This window comes from Eubalaena glacialis, chromosome 13, assembly GCF_028564815.1.
Source record: "Eubalaena glacialis isolate mEubGla1 chromosome 13, mEubGla1.1.hap2.+ XY, whole genome shotgun sequence".
NCBI classification, from domain to species: domain Eukaryota; kingdom Metazoa; phylum Chordata; class Mammalia; order Artiodactyla; family Balaenidae; genus Eubalaena; species Eubalaena glacialis.
The window spans coordinates 49,215,919-49,239,765 of record NC_083728.1 but is presented as its reverse complement, the minus strand read 5'-3'; the positions used below and the strand labels follow the sequence as shown (position 1 = coordinate 49,239,765).

The window sequence follows — 23,847 nt, the reverse complement described above, 5'->3', positions numbered from 1 at the left end:
GTTATTGATATTTCCTTTGTGGTTTAAATTAGCAAAAGATTTGTAAAATAGGAAGAGGTTAAAATTCAAACACAAGTGAACTTTACCATAGATTAATATGGAAGTAGGCTGGATTGCATTTAGAATTTTAAAAAAGTTCTGTCTGCCCTGCCTGTATCGTGGCCCAGGCTTCCGCAGTATATCTGTTATAAAACTTGCTTTTCTGAAAGGTAGAAATTTTCCTGCTTTTCTTTTGCCCTTAATTATTTAAACTTTCTTCTAGTATTTCTGCAGTTCAGCCCCATAGTTACCCTCACTGAAGACTATGTTTCTGGTTCACCTTCGTGTGCCGTAGGGCCTTGCGCCCAGAGGTGCTGCTCAGTGAATGTTTGTTGACCCAAATTGTGTGAACTCAGGTCCGTTCTAGCATCTACTTTTCTGGTAATTATCTTGCCCATTTGCCATCCATCTTACTGCTGTTGATGGAATGAGAGATTTTATATTCCATTATTAATAATTCTATTTAATTTACCTCTCTATTGTGGCATTCGCATCCAGTTTTATAACCTGACTTCCAACAATCGGTAAGAACAGTCTTGATTTTGAAACGGTTTCCGTGCTTGTTGCTGCTCGTTCTAGCCCATAATCGCCCTTGCCCACGTCCAGTCTTAAGTTTTTTGTTTAGATCATCTCTGACTTATCATCTCGGAGTGAGTTTGCAGACTGTCTTTTGGTGCTTTTGCTACTTCTGCAAATGGAAAAACCATGTGAGTGTAGAATTTTTTTGCTCTTGATCTTTTCCCCTTGAGAAGCTGTGAATGCCACTTTCTTACGTTCTGGAGTTCATTATTGCCACGGGGAATTCCTATTATCAGCCTAATGCTTTTTTCCTTTGTAAATATTCTCCCCTTTTATTTTGATACCTTTAGGACTAGAAAGTTTATTTCTTTCATTAAATTTTTAAAAAATTTATTTATTTTAATTTTGGCTGCATTGGGTCTTTGTTGCTGCACGCGGGCTTTCTCTAGTTGCAGCGAGCGGGGGCTACCGTTGCGGTGTGCGGGCTTCTCACTGCGGTTGCTTCTCTTGTTGCGGGGCACGGGCTCTAGGCACGCTGGCTTCAGTAGTTGCAGCATGTGGGCTCAGTAGTTGTGGCTCGTGAGCTCTAGAGCACAGGTTCAGTAGTTGTGGCGCACGGGCTTAGTTGCTCTGCAACATGGGGGATCTTCCCGGACCAGGGCTCAAAGCCATGTTCCCTGCATTGGCAGGCGGACTCTTAACCACTGCGCCACCAGGGAAGCCCTTTCATTAAAAATTTTAACACAATTCTTCTCCTTCCTTTGCTTTCTTACTCAGAGGGACTTTTTTGCTTGTAGATGCTGGCCTCCTTTCAGCTTGTTTCCATTGACTCTGTAGCTTCTGTCTCATCTGTTCTCTTCTCTTCCTTTGGAATACCCACTTCCTTTAACGCAAATTTTCCGTTTTCTCCCTCTGTCTTTGTCATCTCTCCCTACACTGTTTTCATCTCTTCATTCTTTACATTTTGCAGGGAGGGTCCCTGGTGTTGGCTCTCATTGTGACTCCTGTTGCTTGTTTGTTGTCTGTGGTGCTGGTCTGTGTTGGTTTACGTTGTGATGTTGTTGCTGTTTATGTTTGTGGTTACTTGAATTTGTTGTTTGTTGTTGCTTTTACCTGGTTGGGGATTTTCTTTGGCTCCCAACACTGCCTGCCTCCTTCCTTGTTAGAATTCTTTGCCAGACACGAGCTGAAGGACTGGTCTGAGTGGACTGCCCTTTGCTAAATTCTTTGATCTTTTCAGTTGTTTGTCCTAGCTGAGCTTGCCTTTCTGAAGAGGGATGGCATATTCTCATTGTGTTTTATGGGATGGCTTAAAGGAAGATTTATTCAGAATAAATGGAAACATCTGCGTGTTTCATCTTGGCAGAAACGCAGCATGACACTGCATGGGAAGCTCTGGCTCCCTCTGTCTCTCCTGTCACCTCCGTCATGTGCCAAGACACAGTGTGCAATGGCTCTTCCTTCCATCCTGGCTGTGGGTACAACTGATGCAGAAGGAGAGCTAGCGATGGGATGGGGATGGTTGGCTTGGGATGGTGAAATAGTCTAGGCTACTTCAGAAAGGAGGTTCCTCCTGCCAGGGATTGGCCGTGGGGGAATGGAGAGGCAATCTTTCTGTCTGACCTTGCTGTTTTTTCTCAGACACTTACCTGTGCATAGTTTACTGATACAAGTTTATCTCTCAAGATGTGACCCATTATCGCCAATATTTCTGAATTCCAAAGTGTTTGTTAGTTTGCATTTCTTTCTGTGTTTTCATTTGCATTTTACAATGGACGTAAGTGAGAGTGGAAGCCCCTGGCTTTAGCAGTTGCATCAGAAGCCAGAGCTCTTTGTTAGAGCTTTGAACTTGGGGTGGACAGTTTTAATGGACTTTTCCAGTGTAGGTTTCAGCACACCTTTTCTTTCTCTAGTGAAACTGCAGGTTACCCTGTAGGACCCCTTCACCCCTCTTGCCATGATTAGTGAGTTGGGGGCAGGTCTCTGATCTTAATTCAAGAAGGTGATCAAAAACATTGGAATATATTCACATCAGAACGATTCTCTGTGATTTATTACTTATCTGCAACTTTCTTCTACTGTCTAATTGAAGAGTAGAATTTTTAGGTCATAGTAAATCTTTTAGAACAAGAGGAAGAAAAAATGAGAAGATGTTCTAAGTGGCCCACATCTAATGTAAATCAGGTAAGCCCCTAAAGAGATGCATTAAATGCTTTTTTCTTTTCCCGTTTTCAAGTGCAGTCCATAATTTGAAGGATTTAAAGTGCCGCTTAGTTTCCAAGGGAGGATATATTTTGTGTTTGAGTGTCTGCCCCGTGCTGGAACTCTGAACACCAAGTTTAAAAAGTCCAGGTTCTTGTTCTTAAGAGGTAATGTGAGAACAGAGTTGGTGAATGTGGGTGGATTTAATCCAGCGTAGGGGTGATTTTTTATTTTTATTTTTTGGACTCCTAATATTTTCTCAATTCGCCTGCAAGTTTTATTTGGGAGCACTTGCTGCCCTGCCTGTGAAGTCTTCAGGAATCCACCATTCTACCTAGTGTGCCTACTGATGTCTTAAGCCTAAACTGATACAATACCTAGGATTTAAGGAGTATGATCTCTGGGAATTAGGTCAACATTTTCCTTGTATAGCATTTAGAATCCATGGACTTTTTAGCTAACCAGAGGCTGGTAACCATATTCTCTCTCTCTCTGTCTCTCTCTCTGTCTCTCTGTGTTTTTTGAATTATATTAAGGGTACAGTGTATTTTGAGAGATTGTTATAATTGTTGTAGATTTCCGTTGCTTTACCCTACTGTATTTTACTTGGGTTAATAAAGCATGAATTGACGGCGTCATTATGGCATATGAGGCTGCAGATGTAGAATGTTCCCATGGGCGAGCGTTAATGGAATCAAGATGGTACAGGATAGTTGCCATCCGGCTCTGTCACAGTCCTGAGGGCTGCCATGACGTTTAAAAAATGTCTGCTGATGCCAGACAACTGGTTCCTTAGATTAATTAAAGTAAAATCTAACACCGATCTGGGGTTTTGATAAGACCACAGGGCTGTTGAGGTTGGAATCGGCTAGCGTTCAACACTGTTCTCATTAAAACAACATTGGAATTACCTTTATGGTTTCTCCTAAACTTTTTTTTTTTAATAACATCTTTATTGGAGTATAATTGCTTTACAATGTTGGTTAGTTTCTGCTGTATAACAAAGTGAATCAGCTATACGTACACATATATCCCCATATCCCCTCCCTCTTGTGTCTCCCTCCCACCCTCCCTATCCCACCCCACTAGGTGGTCACAAAGCACCAAGCTGATCTCCCTGTGCTATGCAGCTGCTTCCCCCTAGCTATCTGTTTTACATTTTGTAGTGTATATATGTCCATGCCACTCTCTCACTTCGTCCCAGCTTACCCTTCCCCCTCCCCGTGTCCTCAAGTCCATTCTCTACATCTGCATCTTTATTCCTGTCCTGCCCCTAGGTTCTTCAGAACCTTTTTTTTGTTTTTCAGATTCCATATGTATGTGTTAGCATGTGGTATTTGTTTTTCTCTTTCTGACTTACTTCACTCTGTATGACAGACTCTAGGTCCATCCACCTCACTACAAATAAATCAATTTTGTTTCTTTTTATGGCTGAGTAATATTCCATTGTATATATGTGCCACATCTTTATCCATTCATCTGTCGATGGACACTTAGGTTGCTTCCATGTCTATGTCGATGGACACTTAGATTGCTTCCATGTCTACAACATGGCTATTGTAAGCAGTGCTGCAGTGTACATTGTGGTACATGACTCTTTTTGAATTATGGTTTTCTCAGGGTATATGCCCAGTAGTGGGATTGCTGGGTCATATGGTACTTCTATTTTTAGTTTTTTAAGGAACCTCCATACTGTTCTCCATAGTGGCTGTATCAATTTACATTCCCACCAACAGTGCAAGAGGGTTGCCTTTTCTCCCTACCCTCTCCAGCATTTACTGTTTGTAGATTTTTTGATGATGGCCATTCTGACTGGTGTGAGGTGATGCCTCATTGTCGTTTTGATTTGCATTTCTCTAATGATTAGTGATGTTGAGCATCCTTTCATGTGTTTGTTGACAATCTGTATATCTTCTTTGGAGAAAAGTCTATTTAGGTCTTCTGCCCATTTTTGGATTGGGTTGTTTGTTTTTTTTGATATTGAGCTGCATAAGCTGCTTGTATGTTTTGGAGATTAATCCTTTGTCAGTTGCTTCGTTTGCAAATATTTTCTCCCATTCGGAGGGTTGTCTTTTCATCTTCTTTATGGTTTCCTTTGCTGTGCAAAAGCTTTTAAGTTTCATTAGGTCCCATTTGTTTATTTTAATTTTTATTTCCATTTCTCTAGGAGGTGGGTCAAAAAGGATCTTGCTGTGATTTATGTCATAGACTGTTCTGCCTATGTTTTCCTCTAAGAGTTTGATAGTGTCTGGCCTTACATTTAGGTCTTTAATCCATTTTGAGTTTATTTTTGTGTATGGTGTTAGGGAGTGTTCTAATTTCATACTTTTACATGTACCTGTCCAGTTTTCCCAGCACCACTTATTGAAGAGGCTGTCTTTTATCCACTGTATATGCTTGCCTCCTTTATCAAAGATAAGGTGACCATATGTGCATGGGTTTATCTCTGGGCTTTCTGTCCTGTTCCATTGATCTATATTTCTGTTTTTGTGCCAGTACCGTACTGTCTTGATTACTGTAGCTTTGTAGTATAGTCTGAGGTCAGGGAGCCTGATTCCTCCAACTCCGTTTTTCTTTCTCAAGATTGCTTTGGCTATTCGGGGTCTTTTGTGTTTCCATACAAATTGTGAAATTTTTTGTTCTAGTTCTGTGAAAAATGCCACTGGTAATTTGATAGGGATTGCATTGAATCTGTAGACTGCTTTGGGTAGTATAGTCATTTTCACAATGTTGATTCTTCCAGTCCAAGAACATGGTATATCTCTCCATCTATTTGTATCATCTTTAATTTCTTTCATCAGTGTCTTACAGTTTTCTGCATACAGGTCTTTTATCTCCTTAGGTAGGTTTATTCTTAGGTATTTTATTCTTTTTGTTGCAATGGTAAATGGGAGTGTTTCCTTAATTTCTTTCAGATTTTTCATCATTATTGTGTAGGAATGCAAGAGATTTCTGTGCATTAATTTTATATCCTGCTGCTCTACCAAATTCATTGATTAGCTCTAGTAGTTTTCTGGTAGCCTCTTTATGATTCTCTATGTATAGTATCATGTCATCTGCAAACAGTGACAGTGTTACTTCTTCTTTTCTGATTTGGATTCCTTTTATTTCTTTTTCTTCTCTGATTGCTGTGGCTAAAACTTCCAAAACTATGTTGAATAATAGTGGTGAGGGTGGGCAACCTTGTCTCGTTCCTGATCTTAGTGAAAATGGTTTCAGTTTTTCACCGTTGAGAACGATGTTGGCTCTGGGTTTGTCATATATGGCCTTTATTATGTTAAGGTAAGTCCCCTCTATGCCTACTTTCTGGAGGCTGAAAGTTCCTTTGGCTTCTGGACACCTGCAGATTTTCCTTCTTTTTGTTTGTTTGGTTTTTGTTTGCTTGTTTTCCCCCCAGTTTTATTGAGATACAGTTGATTCAGAAACACTGTATTAGTTTTAGGTGTACAGATAGTGATTTTGATATATGTATTATTGCAAAGTGAGCAGCACAGTAAGTTTAGCTATCATCCGTCACCTCACTTGGATACACATTCTCCTTGTGATGAGAGCTTTTAGGGTTTACTCTGTTAGCAACTTCCCATTACGTGACACAGTATTGTTAACTTTAGTCACCAGGCTGCACGTTACATTCCTGCAACATATTTATTTTATAACTGCACGCTCGCACCCTTTGATCACCATCACGCATTTCACCTCACCCCCACCCCCACCTCTGGCAACCACCAGTCTGATCTCTGTATCTATTACTTGGGTTTGTTTAGATTTCACTTGTAAGTTACATCATGTAGTATTTGTCTTTCTCTTTCTGACTTATTTCACTTAGCATACTGCCCTCAAGGTCCGTACATGTTGTTGCAGGTGGCAAAATTTCCTTCTTTTTATGGCCAATAGTAGTCCATTGTGTGTGTGTATGTGTGCGCGCGCATCTGTCTGTCTGTTTATGTGTCTGTCTGTCTGTTACATTTTCTTTATCCCTTCATCTGCTGATGGTCATTTAGGTTGTTTCCATATCTTGGCTATTATAAATAATACTGCAGTGAATATGGGCTTCAGATGTTTTTTAAGACCCTGTTTTCATATTCTTCAGATAAATACCCAAGAGTGGAATTGCTGGATCATATGGTAGTTCTATTTTTAATTTTTTGAGGAACCTCTGTACTGTTTTCCATAGTGGCTGCACCAGTTTACATTCCCATGAACAGTGCACAAGGGTTCCCTTTTCTTCACATCTTCACCAACACTTGTTTTATTTTATTTTTTCTTGTTTATTTTTGATAATAGCCATTCTGACAAGTTTGAGGTGATCTCATTGAGGTTTTGATTTGCATTTCCCTGATGATTAGTGATGCTGAGCACCTTTTCATGTAGAGTAGTCCTGCCTTATCTGCGATTTCGCTTTCTACAGGTTCAGTACCTGCGGTCAACCTCAGTCTGAAAATATTAAAGTGAAAATTCCAGTTATAAACAGTTCATAAATTTTAAGTTACATGCTATTCTGAGTAGCGTGGTGAAATCTTGAGCTTTTGCTTTTGTTGCCTTTGCTTTTGGTTGTCATATCCAAAAAATCATGCCAGGACTGATGTTAAGGAGTTTATCCTCTGTGCTTTCTTCTAGGAGTTTTATGGTTTTAGGTCTTATGTTTGTCTTTAGAGCTTATTTTTGTGTATGATGTAAAATACGGGTCTAGTTTTATTTTTCTGCATGTGACTGTCCAGTTTTCCCAACACCATTTATTGAAGAGACTGTCTTTTCCCCATTTCATATTCTTGGTGCCTTTGTCATAAATTAATTAACCATATGTGCGTGGGTTTATTTCAGGGCTCTCTATTCTGTTCCATTGATCTAAGTGTGTATTTTTATGCCAATACCATACTGTTTTGATTGCTATAGCTTTGTGATATAGTTTGATATCAGGAAACATAATGCCTTCTTTAGCTTTGTTCTTCTTTCTCAAGATTGCTTTGGCTATTCGGTCTTCTGTGGTTCCATACAAATTTTAGGATTGTTTTTTCTATTTCTATGAAAAATGCCATTGGAATTTTGATAGGAATTGCACTGCCTTTGAAGATTGCTTTGGTTGGAATGGACCTTTTAATTTTAATAATATTCTTCCATTCCATAAGCATGGAATATCTTTTCGTTTATTTATATCTTCAGTTTTTTCATCAATAGTTTTCAGTGTACAGGTCTTTCACCTCCTTGGTTAAATTTATTCTTAGTTAATTTGTCCTTTTTGATGCAAGGTAAATAGCACGGTTTTCTTACTTTCTCTTTCTGATAGTTTGTTATTAGGGTATAGAAATGCAACTTATTTTTATATATTGATTTTGTGTCCTGAAATTTTACTGAGTTTATTTACTAACTATAACACGTTTTCAGTGGAGTTTTAAGGGCTTTCTATATATATATCTATATATATCTATATATATATTTATATATCATGTCATTTGCAGGTAGAGACAGTTTTACTTCTTTCTTTCCAATTTGGATGCCTTTTATTTCTTTTTCCTTGTCTTGTTCCTGATCTTAGAGGAAAAGCTATTAGCTTTTCACTATTGAATATGATGTTAGCTGTGGGCAGATTTTCCATATTGAGGGCTTTTGCAGAAATGATTTCTGGGCTTTCAGTTTTGGCTGATGCATTTTTGTTTCATCATTTTAGAATTCCATCTTCAGAATGTTATATAACATACAATAAAACTCAGCCTTGGAGATTACTTGAGATTGTGTAAAATATATTTTAAATAAAATAAATTGGAATAAATTAAGTGAAATAAGTTTTAAAAATTTCATATGGAAGTATGTTCCTTTATTTTATTTAAAAAATCTCTATTACCTGTATTATTTTACTTACAAGTGTGTTTGTTATAGAAAATTTGGGAAGTGAAAAAGTGTAAAGAAAAAAACTACCCAGAGATAATAATCTCTGTTTCTAATTTGCGATGTCTCTGTTAGGCTCAGTATCTCTCTGTTTGTCTTTTCTCTCTTTCTCATATATAATTATTGTATTTATGATATATTCTGCATTTTTAAGTGTATGATGTATATATTAGACACACACACACCCTGCTGTGGACTGCATTGTTTCCCTCCAAAATTCAAATGTTGAAACCCTGATCCTCAGTGTGACTGTATTTAGAGTTAGAGCGTTTAGGAGGAAATTAAGGTAAGGTTAAGTGAAGTTATAAGGATAGGATCCTAATCCAAAAGGCCTGTAGCCTTATCATTCTCTCTCCCCCATTGTGTGCACACACCCAGGAAAGGCCACGTAAGCACACAGTGAGATGGTGGCCTCCTACAGGCCAAGAGAAGAGGCCTCAGAATAAATCTTACCTTGCCGACATCTTGATCTTGGACTTCACAGCCCCTAGAACTGTGGAAAATTAATTTCTGTTGTCTGTGCCATATAGTCTCTAGTATTTTGTTGTGGCAGCCCAAGCTAACACACGCACAGACACTCGAATCAAATGTGTATATACCCTTCATACACATTTAAAACAGAAACTGAAGTCATTTTCTATGTAATCTAGCAGACAGTTTTGAGTTTACCTGGCAAGTAGTAGCAGATGCTCATAAGTGTGAGCTGAATGAGTTGCAGAAGAAGCTGGCTGGAGGATAAACTGTAGCACTTACCCTTTGGGCATCCTCAGGGTGCACCCAGCAGAACAGAGGTGTCAGTCCTTTGGGGGATACAGAAAATTATGGATGTGAAATACCTGGGAGCTTAAAAAAATACCCATACCCGGGTCCATGTTTAAATGAGATGCTTATTTAAAGGACCAGTGCAGGGCTCAGGCATGGTGTTTTAGAAACTCCTTGAGTGACCTACTGGTTTAGCAGTTGAAACAAGCAGTGTATGGATATAAAGGCACTAGTCATTTTTGACTAAGATGCAGGTGATCAGGCCAGGTAACTGTGGTCATTGAGAGGAAGGGTCCCACGTGGCTCTACGTGTTTCCCCAGAGAGGGGAAGGATGGGTAAGATTCAGGAGGGGAAAGAACTAGAAAGCTGTCCCAAGAAGCCATTATCCCTTGAGCAAAGGCTGGAGGCGGAGACAAGTGTGACGTATTTCTGTGGGTAAGAAACAAGAGTAAGCCAGCTTTACAAGACCGAAGTTTAAGGCCAATGTCAGATTGAAGCTTTCTGGGTTACAGCACACCACTTAAAGTGATCCTTTCACTCTGCTTTCTTACCTTGGGTTAAAGTTTGTACTATATAAAAATGCCCTTGTAGAACCTTCTGGTGAACGCTCCTGAGTATTTTGGGCTTCCATTTAGGTCAAATATACCAAAGTACTTGTGTTCACAAGATCCTGCTCCACTTAAAAAGTCTAGTTAAATATTAATGTGAGGAAATTTGCTCTTGCATATTTTCACACGTAATTTCTTTAATCGGTATTATGCATTTTGCATAATTTAAATACCGACATCTGGGTGATTTGCTCAGCCAGCGGAGGACTGTTTCATCAGAAAGAGGTACATAGCATCTCTCTGAACTGCCTCCCAGCAGTTAGCTGTTCAGCGTCAGATAAAGAATGATGTTTCTGCAGTGGGAAGTGTAGTGGAAATTGAACTGCCCCAAGAGCTTCTGTTCATTAAAAGGACAATATTAATTCTATTTACTGTTTAGGGGCTGACTTCCAACAATGCCAGGAAATGTTGGCTTGCTGGTACCGGGGAGGTGAGGAGGTAGTCAGGTTCTTCCCTTCCTGTTTCTGCCCGGATGAGTCCGGGACTATTCTCCGTCTATTCTAAGTGTGTCTCTTTTTATAAATTTATTTATTTATTTATTTATTTATTATTTTTGACTGTGTTGGGTCTTTGTTTCTGTGCGAGGGCTTTCTCTAGTTGCGGCAAGCGGGGCCACTCTTCATCGCGGTGCGCAGGCCTCTCACTGTCGCGGCCGCTCTTGTTGCGGAGCGCAGGCTCCAAACGCGGAGGCTCAGTAGTTGTGGCTCACGGGCCTAGTTGCTCCGCGGCATGTGGGATCTTCCCAGACCAGGGCTCGAAACCGTGTCCCCTGCATTGGCAGGCAGACTCTGAACCACTGCGCCACCAGGGAAGCCCTAAGTGTGTCTCTTTTGACCGCAGGTACTCTAATGTGGATTGTTTGAAAGTCTTGTAAAAAGCAAGGCTTTTGCATTCCTACTTCAGTTTTTATGATGTAATAGGTGCCAATATGATATCAACTTCCTGATGCTTGCTAGGTACAGATGTTGTGGACACTTGTTAAATTATTTATGATTATCTTTTGGAATCCATTCATATGTAAACAACATTCCCTTGTAAGCTTCTGACTTATTCTGGCCATTTTAAGCATTCTTTTGAGGTTCAGGAGCTGCTTTTGCCTGGCAGGGAACGTACAAATAGGACTGATGAGAGACAGTCTAAGCCCTGGAGTCAGAGTGGTAGTTTGCCTTTCACTGACCCCAGCCTGCTCTCTCATTCCCTGGTCTTGACGTGTTGTCCTGGACCCACTATTTGCTTTCTGGAGGAGCAGACAGACAATACACTAATACGTAATTTTGATAGACTGGAGTGCTCTGAAAACAGCAAGCCAGGTGGAGTGATGGAATGTCCCTGGGAGGGGGGGCGGGAAGAGGGGTGCGCTTCCTCTCTAGGAGGTGAGCTTTACGTGAGCAAGGACCTTGTCCACCTTACTGGTGTCTTTGATCTTTAGAGAGCAGGCAGCATGTGTGGTAAGAGCTGACTGACAAGAAGGGCCCAGCCACAAGATTTAGGGGAGACTTTCCCGGGGAAGCGGGGACAGCGTGTGCAAAGGCCCTGCAGTGGGAATGAGGAAGCCACTGTGGCTGGAGCGTTGGGAGTCATGTGGAGAGTAGAGGGGGTGAGGTTGGAGAGGTGGGTAGGGGCCAGACGAAGTGAGCTGCCGGTGCCACTTTATTCCAAACGCATGAGAATATTGTAGAGTTTTGTGTGTGACCTCTTGACATTCTGGAAAGAAGGCTCTGGCTGTCACATGGAGAACAGACTGTAGGCTGGCAAGAGAGGAAGCAGAAGGACAGTTGGGGGATGTCAGAGACTAGGCAGGAGGTGGTGGTGGCAGTGGCGGTGGAGACGGAAGGTCCTGGCTGATTTTGCTGCCGTGCGGGTAGACCCACTGATGGTTGGCTGTGGGGTTAGAGGCCAGGAGAAGAACAGGGTGACTTCTAGGTTGACCCACTTGATCCTTCCTTTCTTTTTTCAACCTGTGGATTGCTAATTCTGCCTTCTCACCAGAACCATCTCCTTCCTTAATCCTCATGCTGATGAAGGTTGATTCCTGGTCCTCCCTGGCCTCTCTGGGTCTGTGGTACCTGCCAGACCTTTTCAGTGTAGGTAGATTTCCAGTCCCGAACTCCCACAGACTGTTCTTTCCCTTCCCTGTGTTTGTAATTTAAGAAAATCTTTTACCATTCCAAGAGCATTAATAGAGCTCTCACACGAAGGCTTACGTGTTACCAGTCAGCCTTGCAGGGACATGGAACATGTCTAGCCAGCAAATGTTGTTTTTCTCCACCCCACCATGCTCTCTGGGAGCATAGCAAGAATAAAAAGTTGTTTCCTGGAGGAAAGTCAAGGGGAGATCCTTATTCCTTTTCATCACCGCTGGCTCAGGTTACCTGAACAAAGGGTGGAGGAAGGTGGGATGGTGGTTGAAGCACAGCTTCATCGACTCTCTGGTAATCTTGGTGGCTGTTTCCTTCCTCTGTTAGACATGATTCTTTCTTTGTGCATGAGAATGTACGAGAGACTGTAGCTTCTGGGTGAATGCCAGTGTGTGTACTTTCAGGATTTCAGAGCTAATTGGTTTGTGTTGACAATGACTATTTACCATTTGTATATTATAAAAGACACATGCAAATTACTTGACAACACTTGCTAGTCAAATTGGTGAGCGATTTTTAATGTCAAGAATATCCACTTGGTGAGCTGTCTGGAAAGTGTTACTGGGAACCGTCAGGATTTTGTTTTCCTAGCAATAAAAATCTTTCTGATATTTATTGGACTTCTGCAACTCTTGCAAACTCCCCAGTTTCCTTATTTCTCATTAAGAGGAGTATGTAAAACAGTTGAGAAGGGTGTCTTTGCTTAAGGTTCATCAGTCTAAACTATTTGTTGCATAGCGTCCACCAAGCTATTCCTTCCTTCCCAATTCCGCCTCCCTTTTCCCTCTATTCCTAGTCATCCCACGCATCCTTGCCAGGTTCATCTTCTGAGTATCAGCCAGTTCCTGTTTTCAAAATTCTCAGTGCCTTCCCGGTTTCTGAATCAAATAATGACCATCAGCCTGGCTTTCCGGACCAGGTTTATCAGTTAAATGAATGTCCAATGGTCCCTTGTGTATGTGCCCACGTTTTCTGCCACCGTACCTTTGCTCAAGAGACCCCTCCCCCCAAACCTGGAGCACCCTTGTTTTCTTCCTTTTTGTAGCCAGCTGAATACCTGTTCTTGACTTTGGAGAATAGGTGTTGGAGATGACATCACACATTTCAAAGAAATGAAGAGATAATAATAAAAAGCAAACATCCCACCCTGCAGCAGAAACACCTCCACGAACTCACTAACAGGAAGCGGATGAAGAGGGCCGTGCGCTGGCCGCTGAGGAGGGGAGGCCGGGGTGGGATTCCTAAGCCTGCACCTCAGGAGCTGAGTCAGTGAGGACTCTAGAAGCCCTCCCCACACCCTCAGACCTGGGGAGGAACACGGTGCTTTTCCTCTTCTTACGGAGGAATCATAGAAATGGCTGCTGGTGGCAACTGGGATGAAGTGGAAAGCAGAGCTGAGTCTCTGAGACCAGGGAACCTGAGAGCCAGTGTCCCCACTGCAGTGGGCTCTCCTCTCAGGCAGGAGGAAGGCGCCTGGTGGAGGATATTTAATGACCTTTGTTAAGAGAGGCCAGAGCCCAGGAATTCGAACACAGCCTTTACCGCGCCTCAGTGGAGACCTCCTGGCCCTGTCACTCAATCTGGCTAGAGAATGGTGGAGAGAACACAGACCCACTCAGTCTTCAAACTAGAAAGATCACAGATGGGGCAGCAGTAGGAAAAGAGTCAAGGAGTTGCCCATCCTGTGTTAGAGCAGCAGAATTTCCGGACAGATACACCTGAGCACACACAGATGAAGAAAAAAAGTAAGGCGGTTATATAAACATAAGTGCGATGGATGGATGGATAGACAGACAGATGGATAGACAAAGAGAAAGAAAAAAGGGGATATAGCATGTAAAAGACAAAACATCCAGAGCTAGATGAAACCATACCTCAAGGCATAGAAGGGAGGTCCTTCAAGTTGTTTCATTCTGTGGAACAAGTTAATGAGAAATGTGAATTCAATAAACACAGCAAGATGATTAAAGGAGAATGAGATGAAAAAAGAGAGATTGCAGATCTACAGAAAGACTGAGGTCCCAAACAACAACCATTGCAGGACCAATAAATAAAATTAGAAATACCAAAGGAAAGAATAGATGCCACTGAAACCAAATTACTAAAAATTAAAGGCTTGATAGTCTCAGTGAACACAAGTGAAGTGATCATGACATTAAAGCAATCAGAAGCTAAAAGATGAAAAGACAATGTACTATAAAGATAATTGGCCTCCCTGAAGTAGACAGTCAACATATGAAACAGAAAATGGAATATAAAACAAGGTGACTTTCAGGAAATGAAAAAGAAACAAACAAAAGAACTGAGTCTGCAGATTAGAAGAATGTATCCTGTTACTGGAAAATTCAGAGAACAGAATGTTTAACACTAATACCTATCCTAATTAAGCTATTGAATTTCAAAGGTAAAGGAAAAAAATCTTCAGACATCCAGGCAGAAAACCAAATTATCTGCCATAGACCAAAAGTCAGACTAGCTTCATATTTCCTTAGTGCAGCATTTAATTTCTGAAGAGAGTGGAGCCAACTCAACATTCTGAGTGAGGAGGTATGAACACGACCCAGAGTGACACAGCTTCGATGTCGTTCAGGTGCAAGGGCAGAAGGTGGATATTCTCAGACATCTATAAGCTTGGGGAATGGTACTTAAAACCAAAACACAGAGGAAAAAATATAGACACAGTGCTGTCAACCTCTAAATATGTTTCATAATGTCTTAACTTAGAAGCATATTTTAGGAAGTGTCTGTTGTAGTGAAGAAACATTTGGTTGAAATTCAACAAATACTTCAGTTGCTTTTCCTTCTGTTAAATTCAAATGAAGTCACATACAAATTGTTTTTTTAATTAAAAAGCATTTATGCTAGAGGAAAGATAATTTCATTTTTTATGAAAGTCCTCCTGTCTGCCTGACCCCCTCCCTCCTCCTCATACCCGCACTGGGCAGATGCTCTAAGCCCTGGCTGTGGTGACCCCTCCTCTTCTGATCAGTGTTGTCGGCCCTGGGTTTGCCGAAGTTAAGTGCTCTTTCTGCTGTGAGGCAACTCCATACAACTCTCCTAGTTAGCGAAGCACATGATTCTTCATAGACTGAGTTTCCACCAGAAAAATTCTGACTTTTAATTCTTGGCTAGCAACAACAATAACAACAAAAATTCATGTAAAACTCACTTACAACTTACAGTGCCGAATAATCAGCACTTCTTGAGTGACTGCTCTGTGCCTGGTGCAGCCATATTCCCCCCATGTACTCCCTGTGAGGAAGCACAGTTTCTGCCCTTTGAGAGCTCTTAGCTCAGGTAGGGCAGACACGTCGCCAAAATTTTCCCAGTATTTCCCAAGCAAGATCTAGCTCTCAGGAAGTCTTCTTGAAAGGGAAACATAGGCTTCTTATTGACAAGTTTTTGGTCTTGATTTTCACCTATTTATTCAGGAAGGTTGTTGCATTTTGACAGACACAGTGCTGGATATTTGTTTTTAAAATTAATTAATTTTTTTGGGGCTGCGTTGGGTCTTCACTGCTGCACGCAGGCTTCTCTGTAGTTGTGGCGAGCGGGGGCTACTCTTTGTTGCGGTGCTCGGGCTTCTCACTGCAGTGGCTTCTCATGTTGCAGAGCACGGGCTCTAGTCGCATGGGCTTCAGTAGCTGTGGCGTGCGGGCTCAGTAGTTGTGGCTTCCGGGCTCTAGAGCGCAGGCTCAGTAGTTGTCGTGCACGGGCTTAGTTGCTCCACAGCCATGTGGGATCTTCCCGGACCAGGGCTCAAACCCGTGTCCCCTGCACTGGCAGGCGGATTCTTAACCACTGCGTCACCAGGGAAGTCCCCAGTGCTGGATTTTAAGGATGTGATATTGTGATGAAAAGAGGGAGGATTCCTGCTGAGTCTAATGAAGGGGTATGGGGGTTATATGGGACACGCCCAATGAGCCAGGCCCTTGTGGCTTCTCCCTTTGATCTGGACAGTCCTGCCTGCCACTCACCTGAACCGCTGGCATGTGCCAGAGGATTTGCTTCCACCATCTCAGCCCTCGACACAGGTTTTAGATTTAGGGGTTGAAAAAAACTTATTGAACGTATTTTTGGAAATGTGATGAACATAATGTTTGAGCGGATACTGTCTTTTTATACTTTTTGCCAGGCGGTAGTTTCCTTTTTATACAAATATTGGTTGCCAAAAGCTTTGTTTGAATACAAAATATGTGCAGCTATACATATTTGACCACTTTCTTTCTTTGGGACCCTGTATGCCTGGAGTTGGGAACGGGATTGCCAGCTCTGCTCTGTTAAATATTCCATCTTATCAAAGAGGTATTTCATCAATTATGTATAACAGTAGGGGCCACTCAATAAATATTTTATAAGTGATAGATATTTTTGTCTGAAATTACTTTTTCACTCGAGCAATGATTTAAACCCCCGTTTTTAGTTTTATGAGGTGACACTTTTATAATATCATATAGTGAATGCAGCTTGAATGTCATAGAGCTTTAGGGCAGCATTAATCATAAATTCATATGCCCCCATTCCCAATCCTGAGAGACTTTCTCTTAATTCAGGTTTTACGCATTCTATGTATGGAAGTGTGTGTGTGTGTGTGTGTGTGTGTTGGGGATGGGTGGAAACAAGTAATGCTTTTGACCTAATGGCTCTGAAGTTATGAATTTCAAATGATTTTCTAAGTCTATGAGACTTATTTTAAGGAAGGAAGAAAAAGTGCTTTCCAATGGGTTAAAAAAAAAAAAAAGAATATCAAACTAAACTGCGATGTAGTCCAAAACAGTTTCTCTAGTTTGAGTGGGAGCTATTAGAGTTTAAAATACTGCCTCCCCCCGCCCCCTTTTGGGATATTGTCCACTTTTATGCAGAAAGAAAATACATATGTCTCTGGACTTAGGAGAACAGTCCCTCTCCTTTTCACATGGACCTGGAAGCCTGGAGCAATCCATGGCCAGGCGCCACCTACCGTGTGTGCAGTGCTGTCACAGTTCAGAGCTAGCAGGCCTTGTTTCATGAGATGGGGCTGTATGATTAAATTCTCTAGTGTAATATATAGCTTTAAAAAGAAAAATCACAGACTTTCCACTTCAGTTTGAGCTCTGTGGGCAAGAGGAAAAGCACGAATTCTACCAATATCGGAGAGGCAGGAGTCGGGGTTGGTTTATTTAGAGGGCTCATTTTAGCCAGGATTTGCCAAGGGCCTTGGTGTAGCATATCAGGATGAACGAAGTCCCCGGCCTCCAAGCCTGAGGTTCTGGCCCCCGGAGAGGAAGCCCGTCTGATAAGAGAAGTAATTGAAGAACTGTGATACGCTTCATTTCCTTTTCTTGAATTTAAGTTATGCATTGGTCATTTTCTCTGCGTATCTATTTAATGGTTGTTAAATTAAATTGCTTTCCCTCAAGTGGTGATTTTTATTTATTTATTTTCTAAACCATCTTTTTTTCTTACTCCGCTCCATTGCCCTCTGGCCCGACTCCAACTCCGCGTGTGTGCGGTGGAGACCCCAGTGTCTGCAGAGGTGAAGGCTGGGGACTTCTCTCTCCCCCTGGCCCTTTCCCAGAACCTCCCAGGGGCCCCTTGTCTGCAAGGTTGTGAGGTTCTGAATTCTTCAGCGAGAGAATGGCAGGCTTCGTAGACTGTTTTAATATTTAAATGGTACAGAATCCATTTATTTGATCCAGGAACGTGAGGAGTTCCGGTTTTGTTTCGGGCAGCTCTGGGCTTTGGAGTCCAGAGCTGTGCTGTGCTCAGCGTGTCCCATCGCAGGAGTGGGTAAGGGAGAGGCTCGCTCGGAGCATCCGTGACCCGGAGCCCCCGTTAGCAGCACGGGGCTCTCTCCTCTGCTGCTTCCATCAGCCTGTGGTCACACAGCACAGTGTCCTGTTCTTGGATGGGCCCCCGTCTCAACTCAGCACAGCCCGACCTCAAGGCTGGAGTTTTCACCTTCTCTCTTCCGGGGTTTGTCTGCTTTCCACCTGGGAATTGCCTCAAAGCCTGGATTTTGAGGGTTTTTTTGTCTTAGGGCAGATGGGCCTGATGGTGAAGGGCCTCTCCGTCTCTTCCTTGCGAGGTTGCTCTTGACCTTCCTTCCTGCGTTTCTCTGAACTCTGAGTATCTACCCACTCATTCATTCACTTGACAGATATTAATTGAGGAGCTCCTCTGTGTCAGGCACGAAATAAGGCATTGGGTTACATTCTAGTCAGGAGACAAGTGATAAACTTGTATATAACATATCATAGAGTGATAATTGCTAAGAGAGAAACAAATCAGGACAAGAGAGGTTGGTGACTGCTGTCTTGTATGGGGCGATGGGGAGGGTGGCTTCTGAGCAGAGGAAATGAGGGCTGAGTTATGTGTGAATTGAAGGCAGTTCTCAACTGGGGCACATTTTGTTCCCCAGGGGACACTTGTCGGTGTCTGGAGGCATCTTTGGTTGTCACAACCTCAGAGGAGGGATGTGTGTTACTGGCATCTGGTGGGTAGAGGCCAGGGATGCTCTAAATATCCTCCAGTGCCCAGGGCAGCCCCCCACAATGGAGAATCATCTGCTCCAAAATGTCAGTGGTGCCAAGGTTGGGAAGTCCCGCTCTAGGGGAAGAGAAGGAGTAGACAGGAACAGAGGAAACAACAATGACCAAAGCCCTGAGGTGAGGGCCGGCTGGCAAGTTTGAGGAACAGCAAGGAGCCGGGCTTCTGGGAGAGGAGTGAGCGGGGGGCAAGCGGCAGGAGGTCAGCAAGGGGTGAGGTCACTTGGAGCTTTGTAGACCCTTGCGGAGACTTTGGGTTTTACTCAGAGAAGAGGAGGCCGTGTAATTGACCCGAGAAAAGGAGCGGCCTGCCCTGCCGTCTGTCTGGCTGCCGGGGAGAGCGTGGACTCTGGCTGGGGCACGAGTGGGTGTGGCCAGGATTACTGAGGCCATCCCGGTGAGGGTGGTGATGCTTGGGGCCAGGCAGCAATGTGGTGCAGTGCTTTGTCGTCAGATTGGGGGCATATTTTGAAGGTGGAGTCAACACCGAGTGCTGTAGGGTTTAGAGAAAGGAGCAAAGGACAGCCTGATTTTTGGTCCAAGCAACTGTAAGGAAGATTGGTGTTTACCGAGAAGGGCTAGTGTGCAGGTTTGGGAGGCAGGGCGCATCAGGGCTGGTCTTTCAGGGTGTTAAGTTTGAGCTGCCTGCTTGGTAGCCCCACAGGTATACCGAGGTAGGCAGGTTTATATACACAAGGATGGAGTTTTAAGGGAGAGGTCTGCCTGGAGATTTAGATTTGAGAGTTGTCGGCATGCAGTCAAGCCCTCCGTATCTGTGGGTTCCACATCCACAGATTCAACAGACCACCGATCACAAATATTCAGAGAAAAAAAATTTCAGATAGTTCTCAAAAGCAAAACTTGAATTTGCCATGCTCCAGCAAATATTTACATAGCATTTTCACTATGTTTGCAACTGTTTACATAGCATTTATGTTGTATTAGGTATTATAAGTAATCTAGAGATGATTGAAAATATAGGGGAGGATGTGCGTAAGATATATGCAAATTATGTCCTTTTATATAAGGGACTTGAGCATCCTTGGATTTTGGTATCCGCAGGGGTCCTGGAACCAATCCCCCGTGGATACCCAGGGACAACTGTGTAGATTGCAGGTAAAGTCAGGAGTCAGGATGAGATCATCAAGGGAGTGACTGTAGACACTAGAGTCCCTGGGATGAAAGACTCCATGGAAGTGGGTTCAAGAGAGAGCCGGAGGGGGGAAACTAGAGGACCACAAGTAGGGAACTCTTTGGAGGTGGTTTTCTCTAAAGGGGCACAGAGAAATTGGTGGTAGCTGGAGGGAGATGCAGGGCCAAGGGAGGTGGTGGTGGTGGTGGTTGATGGGAGCTCTGTAGCAGATTTGTGTGTAGGTGGGAATGATCAGTGGATGGAAGGTGATGCAGGGCACAGCGGGTCAGGTATCTCTGGTGCACGGTAGCGAATGCACAGGAGAGGGTTGCTTTCAGGGCCATGTGCACTTTGACCCTAGTAACTGGAAAGAAGAACCAACAAGTCAGGAGACTTCTAGGTATTAAGTGAAATAAAGGTTCTGAAGAGGGAGAAAGATTGCTTTCTGGTCTAGTGGTCCTAGAACCTTTCCTAAAGAAGGCAGGGTTTGAACTTAGCTTCATATATATATGTGTGTGCATGTGTGTATTCATATATATACATATATATATGTATATGTATGAATCTGTATCAGGCAATAAATTTATTTCATTTTATGAGCTTTTTGTATGTTCCAAGCTCATTTTGCCCACCATATGCCAGGATTTCAATATGAAGCTTACAATCCATTTTTCTTGCAGTTTTCTTGGTGAGAAATAAAACATTGTTCATTTTCACACTCTAAAGAGAACCTAATACGAAGTTTTCTTTCCTCAAAGTAACCTTTTCCTTTTCTTTCCCTCCTGATTTCAGGAACAAACTCTGGCCCTGAGGAAAGAAGGGATTGGGGTTGTTTTGGATTCCGAGCTGCCCCATTTAATTGGCATCGATGACGACCTTCTGAGCACTGGAATCATCTTATATCACTTGAAGGTAGAAACTACTTTCCTGGAACATTCTCGTTTTGGTTTCAGCTTTCCCTGCGGACACTGGTAAGGTTTAGTGTCATACTCCGTGTCCATGAACGCAGCCACGACCCTGAAGAATATACAACAAATCCTTGAGTCCTTTGGGGATTCTCAGCAGTTCATTGGGATTCTGTGGTATTAGAAATTTCTGTGTTATGTAGTCCTAAAGCTAAATGAAGATCCATTCACTTTGCCTTCTAATTTGTAGACTCAGCAAGAGGGAGGTAAGGAACAAAAAGGCAGACAGACTGAGGAAGAAAAGTTACCAGCACCCGAACTGGGATTTGTTGTATGTACAGTTTCCTGGTCCCTTGTGTTAATTATAAAGTTGTGTCTCTTGCCTACATCATTGGGCCTGGTCCCGAGCAGGGTATCCCTGTCAGGAGAGCAGAATTTCCACATCAGTATCAGTGGTGGCCTCTGTAACCTTGACTTTAGTATCTTCTGTCTGATCCATGGCTTCAAATGAGAATGGTATTACGCTTGTGCTTTGAGGGCTCCCCTAAACCATATATATATATATATTTTTCCTTTTGTATCTGGTTTATTTCACTTAGCATAATGTTTATCCATGTTGTAACATGTATCAGTACTTCATTCCTTTTTATGGTTGTATAATAGTCCAGTGTATGTACCACATTTTATTTGTCCATGGATAAATATTTGGGTTGTTTCCACTTTTTGGCTATTATGAATAATGCTGCTATACACATCAGCACACAAGTATCTGTTTGAATGCTTGCTTTCAATTCCTTTAGATATATCCTAAGCCATATATTTAGATACAAAGAAACCCCTGGCCGCTAGAGGAGAGACTTGCCAGAAAGAATTGGGAACATCAGTGAGATTGCTGTCACAGGCAGGTTATTGATGGCAAAACAGGAGCCCAACCCTTGTCGAGCCCTGAGCCTCAGGAGTCCTGTCCTTTTTCGGACACCACGGGCTGTTGTTACAGAGCCTCAGTGAACTCCAGTTGCACTGAGGCTGTGGCCTGCCCGGGACAGAGCTCGCCCATCCGTCACCAGGTTGCTTGGGCTTCAATGGAAGAGGGAGAAACAGATCATTCCTCATGTTCTATTAATAAATTTTGCTTGACTTTTCTCCCTAGGAAGGTCAGACATATGTTGGTAGAGAAGATGCTTCAACAGAACAAGATATTGGTGAGGATCTTTATCCATTTCCTCTTTGCAATGATTATTTTTTTTTTTTGGCTGTGTTGGGTCTTCGTTGCTGTGTGCGGGCTTTCTCTAGTTGCGGTGAGTGGGGGCTACTCTTTGTTGTGGTGCGCGGGCTGTAGTTGAACGGGCTTCAGTAGTTGTGGCACGTGGGCTCAGTAGTTGTGGCTCACGGGCTCTAGAGCGCAGCCTCAGTAATTGTGGTGCATGGGCTTAGTTGCTCCGTGGCATGTGGGATCTTCCTGGCCCAGGGCTCTTACCCATGTCCCCTGCGTTGGCGGGCAGAGTCTTAACCACTGCGCCACCAGGGAAGTCCTCCAATGATTTTTTAAAAATCATTTAATGAATTTCTTTTGAATGACTGACATTGAAGTAATTATAAAAAAGAAAATGTTTCAAATACAATATTGATCAGAATGTGTATTTCTGTAATTTTGAACTCAGCTCAAATGACTAACACAGAACAGTTAGTTTAGTGAATAAAATGGAACTGTGAATCCTTTCCCCCACCATGCATGCCTTCTATCCTTGAAAGGTCACGCCTTTCAAGTGTGCTGTTAGTTAAATCACTTTACTCTTGTCACAGTGGAAATATGCTAACAGGTACAGATAAAAGATATAAGACCCTTTGATGGGAAATCCTTCCCAGTCGACACTTACCTGTGCAAAGATGAGGACAGAAAGTAGGATACACACGTACACAGCATCCACACACACAGACTTCTGGCTTTCCCCAAAGTCTTTGTGAGGTACCCAGGTGAGGTCTTGCCAGGCTTTATATTGTAGCATAACTTAGGGAATGCATGTGGCGGTGGTAGAGTGCGTGTGCGTGTGTGCGTGTGTGCGTGTGTGCGTGTGTGTGTGGCAAGGTGGGGATTGGCAGGGGAAGAATTATATCTTCTCAGCTGGTTTTAGAATTGCTGGCGATGAGCTTGCTTTCATGCCAAGTGTAAGCTATTAATCAAGCCAAAGCTCCCATTTCCTATGTGTATTTACTATTTATCGTGAATCTGGGAGAGCTGGAAACCAGTTCCTGGAATTGAATCCTTGGATTCAGCTGTTTTTGGGTGGAACTAGGTGTCAGGCCTCTTCCTCTCAACATTAAATTATCAATATGTGTGACCTTTGGGTTTGTTATAAATGTGGTAAGGGCTAAGAACACATGTTTTCTGTGAACAGAAAAGTTCAGTAGTGCAGTTCTGTGGAGAGGAGTGGGAGCCGTTTGGCTTGTGCTTCTGAGAAGCTGGTCAAGAACTGTGCCTGAAATCATGTAGGTTTGTGTGACTAGCATTCATGTCCATGCCTGGCCACTCATCACACACGAACAGCTCAGGGTGGTCGGATGGGAGTCGGTAGCCCTTAGCAGCCACATGCTCTGAGAGATCTGTGGAGGTCAGGTTCTCTCAGAATCGGCACAGGCTGTGGCTGGGTCATCTCAGGACTTCTGGAGACTTCCTCGGGCCTCCCAAGATCCATGCCATGCCGTGTTCACCTTTTACCTTTGGTTTGTGCTCCTGGAACGCAGTGGCGGTAAGCGTGGAGGTCACAGTAAATCCTTGAACCATGGGGCCCTTTTCTTCTCTTCCATTTTATTGTGACCTTTGGGTAACTGGAGGAGGAAAGTTATTTAGACTGAAGCAGGAGTGACTCAGTGGTATTCAGTTAAGACAAGTTACTCAACTGTTTTCTCCCCGAAGATGAAATAAATGAACGTGCCAGAACTTACTCCCTTATACAGGGGATGTCCAGACCCACCGAGTAACAATCAAGGGATGGTTCTGTCAGTTGATGCCAGGAACTCCTGAAGTTCAGTTTTCTCACTAAACATAAATGTTCACCTCTCAGTTTTGTATGGAAAAGAAAGAATATTCAATATGAGAAAATAAATGAAGGTTGGGAATCATTGCACTAGAT

At 42.8% G+C, this 23,847-nt stretch overlaps 1 protein-coding gene across 5 annotated transcripts in view; it reads left to right on the top strand.

The window, feature by feature from the left end:
* The window catches only part of KIF16B (kinesin family member 16B), a 291,470-nt gene that overhangs the window by 113,077 nt on the left and 154,546 nt on the right, over window positions 1-23,847 (top strand). For all 5 annotated transcript variants that reach the window (XM_061208593.1, XM_061208591.1, XM_061208590.1 and 2 more), the window contains exons 13-14: window positions 20,604-20,723; window positions 21,867-21,918. In XM_061208593.1, coding sequence (XP_061064576.1) covers window positions 20,604-20,723; window positions 21,867-21,918 — 172 coding nt within the window. The remainder of the gene's footprint in view (window positions 1-20,603; window positions 20,724-21,866; window positions 21,919-23,847) is intronic.